Source organism: Notothenia rossii, assembly GCF_949606895.1.
Source record: "Notothenia rossii genome assembly, chromosome: 6".
Lineage (NCBI taxonomy): Eukaryota > Metazoa > Chordata > Actinopteri > Perciformes > Nototheniidae > Notothenia > Notothenia rossii.
Window position 1 is genome coordinate 86928776 of NC_136909.1, and position 8575 is coordinate 86937350.

Consider the following 8575-nt stretch of genomic DNA (forward strand, 5'->3'; position numbering starts at 1 on the left):
TTCACGTCCCCACCGCTAAGCTAAAGGAGGCTAATGTTGAGCTATAAAGCAACTACAGCACGGTCACATGACTTCACGTCACCACCGCTAAGCTAAAGGAGGCTAATGTTGGGCTATAAAGGAACTACAGCACGGTCACATGACTTCACGTCCCCACCGCTAAGCTAAAGGAGGCTAATGTTGGGCTATAAAGGAACTACAGCACGGTCACATGACTTCACGTCACCACCGCTAAGCTAAAGGAGGCTAATGTTGGGCTATAAAGGAACTACAGCACGGTTACATGACTTCACATCACCACCGCTAAGCTAAAGGTGGTTAATGAAAGATATTTGTCATAGTGTTGCTGTATTTGACGGTACCTGCATCCCAGTGAGTGCTGTTTGTCCCAGTTTGGTGTTTTTGGACTCCAGAGCCATCTGTAGAGGCAGCAGGCAGCGCTCTCTGGAAACAAAAACACACACACACACAAGTTACAACAATTCAGTCAACATGATTGCTACTACAGTAGTACAATGACTATGGTACTGAGAGAGTGTTGTAGTAAAATATAGTGGGTTATTTCTTGGCCCATGCTCCACCCTTCCCCCAAGTTTTGGGGAAAAGACAGAAAGACAGACTGAATGGAAAGTCCAAGTTCATAGCTAAATATAATTTGAGGATAATACAGAACCCAGCAACTGTTTGTGACTTTTTTCCCCCTCTTTGTCTCGTCATTTTGTAATGAGAGTCTTTTGTTGTAGAGACAGAGGCGGACATAACGGAGCCATTATCATCAATATTTAATTTAATAATCCCTAATAAAACAACAGATGGTATTGAATAAATAATTCATAGTGGCTCCTCCATCACCATCCAAGCATCGCTCTCGGTTCACTTTATTAATTTACTTGTTTTTAAACCAGAACACTTGAAGAACGCTTCAATGCCCATGAGCAAGAGTATTTCCATGACAACACAAATTCAAAAATATTCCTCTGGAAAAACTGGACTTTAGGTTTGAAAGCAGCACTCTTTAAAGTAGAGGCACTACATACTGATACACAACTGAACATCAGCAGGAGAGGACTCTTTAAAGTAGAGGCACTACATACTGATACACAACTGAACATCAGCAGGAGAGGACTCTTTAAAGTAGAGGCACTACATACTGATATACACCTGAACATCAGCAGGAGAGGACTCTTTAAAGTAGAGACACTACATACTGATATACACCTGAACATCAGCAGGAGAGGACTCTTTAAAGTAGAGACACTACATTCTGATATACACCTGAACATCAGCAGGAGAGGACTCTTTAAAGTAGAGACACTACATACTGATATACACCTGAACATCAGCTGGAGAGGACTCTTTAAAGTAGATACTTTACATACTGATATACACCTGAAGATCAGCAGGAGAGGACTCTTTGAAGTAGAGACACTACATACTGATATACACCTGAACATCAGCAGGAGAGGACTCTTTAAAGTAGAGACACTACATACTGATATACACCTGAACATCAGCAGGAGAGGACTCTTTAAAGTAGAGACACTACATTCTGATATACACCTGAACATCAGCAGGAGAGGACTCTTTAAAGTAGAGACACTACATACTGATATACACCTGAACATCAGCAGGAGAGGACTCTTTAAAGTAGAGACACTACATACTGATATACACCTGAACATCAGCAGGAGAGGACTCTTTAAAGTAGAGACACTACATACTGATATACACCTGAACATCAGCCGGAGAGGACTCTTTAAAGTAGAGACACTACATACTGATACACCTGGACATCAGCAGGAGAGGACTCTTTAAAGTAGAGACACTACATACTGATATACACCTGAACATCAGCAGGAGAGGACTCTTTGAAGTAGAGACACTACATACTGATATACACCTGAACATCAGCAGGAGAGGACTCTTTAAAGTAGAGACACTACATACTGATATACACCTGAACATCAGCAGGAGAGGACTCTTTAAAGTAGAGACACTACATACTGATATACACCTGAACATCAGCAGGAGAGGACTCTTTAAAGTAGAGACACTACATTCTGATATACACCTGAACATCAGCAGGAGAGGACTCTTTAAAGTAGAGACACTACATACTGATATACACCTGAACATCAGCAGGAGAGGACTCTTTAAAGTAGAGACACTACATACTGATATACACCTGAACATCAGCAGGAGAGGACTCTTTAAAGTAGAGACACTACATACTGATACACCTGGACATCAGCAGGAGAGGACTCTTTAAAGTAGAGACACTACATACTGATATACACCTGAACATCAGCAGGAGAGGACTCTTTAAAGTAGAGACACTACATACTGATATACACCTGAACATTAGCAGGAGAGAACTCTTTAAAGTAGAGACACTACATACTGATGTACACCTGAACATAATCAGAATATGTCTTTTTTAAGATGTCACTTAAAAAAAGTGCTTAAAACTTAAAACTGACAGATGTTACCGTAAACGGCTCTTTTAGTTTACATGTATATATTCTCTAGCAGTTACGTGTTTGGACTGAGCGATGTGTAACACTAATAACTACTGCTGTCGTAAAGAGAAAGAAGCATTACCTGAGCTTAAAGTATTTGCATCACCCCAGGAATGATTCGATCATTCATTCAAATGAATTCTAATCATACAGCGTGTGTAAAACAGACGTTTGCATGAATGAACAGTTTGCCTCTCAATATCCAGCTCTGTGTTCCCTGCAGTGAAGCTGAAAGCTGGACCACTCAATTCAAGCGTTTCATGGTGGAACAAACCGTCTTCCACACATGATCAACAGCTCTTAATATCTATGTTCTGTTAGGCTATGACATGTGTTGACGTCCAAACTTTTGAATTGAAGTGAGCTAAATTGAGCTGAAAAGAAACAGAATTTGTGGCGTTTAACTTACCGAAGTTGTGACGGGGAAATCTTGGATGATCCATTCTGACACTCCAGGGTTTCTGCGGTATTAAAGACACAAAGAAAAGGAAACGCTGTGATTAAAACCGTGTGACAGATTCAAGCTCGAACACTTTTAATTAAAGCAAAAGAAAAGAGCTAAATATTCCGTTTGTTGAACTACGTAAAGACATCTGGTTTCTCACACAAACGCAAGAGTCAACAGTACGGGAGAGGATTAGGGGAAAAGTCAGAACATGACATGTTACTTATTAGAAGCTTTTATCCAAAGCGATTTCCATACTCAATACTGTGGGCAATCCCCACAGGAGCAATTTGGGGTGAAGTGTGTCAGGGACACAACGACATGCTGACTGCAGTGGGGTTTGAACCTGTGACCCCCTGATCCCCACATCAACGCTCAACCCACTGCGCCACACGCCTCCCCGTGCAAACTATTTTACTCAGAACTCTGACTTTTCTTTCTTCCAGTTCTGACTTTCTCAGATTTCTTCAGATTTTTTTTCTAGAAATATTTTTCCCGTTGAATTCGGAATTTTTTCCTCAAAATTCATAAATGTTACGTTAAAATTTAGATTTCCTTTCTTGTAATTCAGATTTCAAATGTGTTACACGGACTACGGCTGTTGTCTTAAAATTGTTTTTTTCTTTCTTTGAATTCCGGATTTTTTTCTCAAAATCCATAAATGTTTTCTTCGTATTTCTATTTTTCTCTCAGAATTCAGACTTCCCTTTCAAAACTAATAAAGAAATTTCACTTGTGGTTGGATGTCAAAACATTTTCCACATGTGAGCCTAATCCTCTTTCATACAACGGCATCTTTTGACCATTAAAGCATGGAGACATGTCCCAGTAGAGCCGCTAAATACTGATATGAACCTGAAAGTGACATGTCCTCAGACGTCCTTTTAAAGTAACCCTGTGCAGCACCAAAAGAGAACAGTTTGTTTGTTTCGACCTGGCTCAATACTTTTACCTTTTAAAAAGGACAAATACTGCTGTCTCTTTCCTCGTTGAAATATGAGCCTTGCTGACAACACACTGTATAAACATCCTGTTACTCTGCACCGGCTGACATGATGCTTACGTGCTTCAAGGTTTAGTGTACACTGGCCTTGCCCTTGCACTGTGTGTGTGTGTGTGTGTGTGTGTGTGTGTGTGTGTGTGTGTGTGTGTGTGTGTGTTTAAGGTGGGACGTTCGGCCTCCTTCACATCCAGAGAGCTGTAACTCTTGTAATTTCATTGGCTGATGAAATCCATTTGAGTCGATCCTTTGTTTTAAGATGTCACAATCAACACTCCAATGTATACACACACACCTTGCATTGTGTGTGTAGGCTAATGCCCTTTGTTCATGCCCAATGAGGTAGCCTTGCAGTGTGTGTGTGTGTGTGTGTGTGTGTGTGTGTGTGTGTGTGTGTGTGTGTGTGTGTGTGTGTGTGTGTGTGTGTGTGTGTGTGTGTGTGTGTGTGTGTGTGTGTGTGTGTGTGTCAGGTTGGACATCAGAGCAAAATGTGAGAAGCTCTCTACCTGCTGCCTCAGAGTTCAGCTAAAGGTCAGGCTGCCCCGTCATGCTGTCACACGTCAGCGGACACAGATTGTTTCCCACATGTTTAAACGGTGTGTTATTAATGTTCCTAGTCGACTTAATGTTGTGTGTTATGAAACAGTTTCAGAGGCTGAGGAGAACAGAGCAGACGGTAAAGAGACTTTAAAAGAGTTTCTACTGCCTTTTTTGTGAATGCCAGATAGTTGATGTCATTAGAGTTTGAACAACCCTTTTTACAAACATGTAGGCAAAGAGAGGATTTATGTAACTTATTTGATTATATTCCTGTTTTATTTCTATTATTTCTATTCTTAGATTCATGTGTTATTGTGTATTGAGTCCTGTGTTAGTCGCATTAATCCCAAATGTCCTCGGTTTATTACCTGTGAATGGGGGGGGGGGTAGTTGTATTGTTTTTGTTTTGAGTTGATTTGACTTCTGAGTCAGCATTAATGCAGAGTCATTACCAACGATTGATGCTTTTGTTCCTCTTATTCCTCCCTATGTATCTACTGTAACACTGGGGAAAAGATACGGGACCGACCGCCTCGTGTTCTCCATAAAGCATCATCTATACAAATATATGAATGTAGAGTTTAAGAGAGTAAAATTAATCGATTACTTATCAACAACTAAATTCACAGACAAGTGAAAATCTGCTTTTCAGTTTGTTTACCAAGGAAAACAAAGTCATTATCTGATTTCCAGCTTCTTGAAAGTGGATATGTTCTGGTTTCCTTACTCTCTGTATGACAGTAAACTCAATGTAATGACTTCATGTGAGGACTTCCTGTTGACCTTTCTGAGCGTGACACAGCTGTTATCACACACAAAAAAGTCCTGATCAGAGATATTCCTGAACTGATCTGCATGGATGTGCTGCTCATATAGTGATCTTACTGAGCTGCACTTCATATTTAAGTTTCTTTAGTCATGGTTTAGATTTGCCACGGCAGACTATGCCTTTAAATCCTACTCAAGTTCACAACAAATATTTACTCCAAGCTTTAAAACGGCCTTAATCGTGTTGTTTTCCATTAAAACATGATTAAATGTCCTAAATAAAAAGGCACATTCAAGCAAACTGGCTAATTCAAAGCAAGTTAAAAGCTAAATATAACCAGGAAATTAGGAAATGCATGAGAATTTTAAATGAAATGCAAGAGATATGCATGTATTTGAGGTTGTCTAGGCAACACTTCAGGTAAAATAAGTATATTCGGTCTCAATTATTGTCTCTAAACTGGTGGTGCATTCATGTGCCATCTTCCATGCAGGAAAATAGACCGTATGGACAGTCATGATGCACAATCAAACACACTCTAATCAGATAAGATACGAAGTGCTTTATTGATGCCAATCTGGGAAATGTTTGTGTTGCAGCAGCATACAAAGACATTAGAGAAATGCCAATCCAAAATGTAAACATAGAAAATATACATGTTGAAATACAAATGTACAATAACACAAATATAAAGCAGGATATTATATATTAAGTGTGAGGAGTTGAATATTAAAATATTAGATTGAATATAAAAGGTACAGTGTGACATTTTTAAAAGGAGGTTTAATTTCCAGCAGGTGCAGCTTCCTGTTTAGATCATGGATACGGAATCTAGAATTACTGAAACACCTGAATGCATCCTGCCTTATATACAGCCTATACAAACAGGCCTGTTCTGATTTTGTAAATTGTGTAATTTTGAATATGTAGCATGCTTCTTAGTTGACATTAAGCTGTCTTTGGCTCTTTTCTGCTGTTATGTAAATATCTCCCTCTGTGGGACGAATAAAGGTTTTCTGATTCTGATTCTGATAAGAGAAGCTGCATGTTTGCTAACAGCTAGCAGGTACACCAGTCGCAGTTTCTCCCCCATGGATGTATAACCACCCCCCCCTGCTGTGAAACAACTCACCGCGGGCGTAGACGCAGGCGTCGCGGAGGGATCTGTGCTTGTGTCCGGACGCATCTTTCTGCAGCTTCCGCAGGATTTCCTCCATGCTGCCCAAATCCCCAAAACACCGGAGCAGAGTGGCTTTGTGTACGTCTCTCTCTCTCTCTCTCTGTGTGTGTGTGTGTTTTTTTTTTTTTTAAGGGTGCAGTGACAGTGACAGCATCCCTGACCCCCCCTGATGATGAAGATGATGATTCATTCCCAGCCGGCCAACAGCCGATGATGTCAGGCAGAAATCTGGAGAAGGAAGTGTGCGTAAACTGTGCATAAAATGCACCGCTTTAGTCTCCAGGAGGAACAGGGAACAACCCCTGGTGTCTGGTCACATGTCATCAAATAATCCCTATGAACTGTCAGCGTTGCAGCCACTGGTTAGCTGCTCTTCATCCTCCTCTTCATCCTCCTCGCTAATTTCCTCCCCCGAGTCCGTTCCAGTTGATCCATGTTTTACACTCGGTGTCCATTTCCGGTGTGTTTTAATCCCTCATTCTCAGTTGCTGCGCCACACACAGTGTTCCGCTGAAAGAGGGGGTTTCTCTCCGAACTGGCAACACAGTATTTACAGCGACTCCCTGTGGGTGGGTCTGGAAACTGTGGATACATGGAGGAAGTGGAGGGGAGTGTGTGTGTGTGTGTGTGTGTGTGTGTGTGTGTGTGTGTGTGTGTGTGTGTGTGTGTGTGTGTGTGTGTGTGTGTGTGTGTGTGTGTGTGTGTGTGTGTGTGTGTGTGTGTGTGTGTGTGTGTGTGTGTGTGTGTGTGTGTGAGACAGGTGGAGGAAGCTCGCACTGCTGCCTTCACAATAAAAACCCTATTTTTTCAGACACTAAAAGTCATTATTCATGCATTTTTTTCTAATTATCTTATAATATTTTACTTTTTTATTAATTATATAGAGGGCATTTTTTAGGAAAACCTAGTTACCCGAATGTAATGAAAATACATGTCGTATTATTTAATCATATGATTTCTCTGTTGTTACAGTAAGTTGATTTAATTAGTTAATACCGCAAAAATAATCACAACATTGTTTGTAAGTATTGCTAAATTCTTAAAATGTATGGATCTATGGAAATGTTTGTTATTATTTATTAGACACGATTATTTTTTGTTGTATTTTTTATTTTGTATTTGTTGTTTTTCATTTGTTTTGTATTTTTCCAATTATCTTGGGAGACCATTATTATCTGTCGGGAGGGAGAGTGTGATTAATATCGGGAATTGATATTCATGTATTCATTGGATTGACTTCATATCAGGAGTGAAGCAATAGAAGAAGATGCACGGATCAGGTGTAACAAGTATTAAGGTCTCACACACACACACACACACACACACACACACACACACACACACACACACACACACACACACACACACACACACACACACACACACACACACACACACACACATATAGACACACACACACACACACACACACACACACACACACACACACACACACACACACACTCTCTCTCTCCCACATAGAGACACACACACACACACACACACACACACACACACACACACACACACACACACACATTGAGACACACACACACACACACACACACACACACACATAGAGACATATAGAGACACACACACACACACACACACACACACACACACACACACACACACACACACACACACACACACACACACATAGAGACATATAGAGACACGCACACACACACACACACACACACACACACACACACACACACACACACACACACACACACATAGAGACATATAGAGACACGCACACACACACACACTCTCTCACACACATACAGACACACACACACACACATTGAGACACACACACACACACACACACACACACACACATAGAGACATATAGAGACACGCACACACACACACACACACTCTCTCACACACATACAGACACACACACACACACACACACATCGAGACATATAGAGACACGCACACACACACACACACTCTCTCACACACATAGACACACACACACCTGTTAAACCATGACTTTGTTCATAACATTTAATGTATTCATAAAAGGCAAGGATCAAGATTTCTTAAGTTTTAAAGATTCCAATATTCAATTCCAATAATATAATAAGACACAGTATGTGTGTAC

At 40.6% G+C, this 8575-nt stretch overlaps 1 protein-coding gene across 1 annotated transcript in view; it reads right to left on the minus strand.

Annotated features, from left to right (window-relative positions):
• Positions 1 to 7040, minus strand: part of arfgef3 (ARFGEF family member 3) — a 49231-nt gene extending 42191 nt beyond the window's left edge. The window contains 3 exon segments of the mRNA XM_079689987.1: positions 363 to 444; positions 2929 to 2980; positions 6406 to 7040. Of these exon segments, the coding sequence (XP_079546113.1) occupies positions 363 to 444; positions 2929 to 2980; positions 6406 to 6490 (219 nt within the window). The 5' untranslated portion in view covers positions 6491 to 7040.
• Positions 7041 to 8575: the final 1535 nt, after the last annotated feature.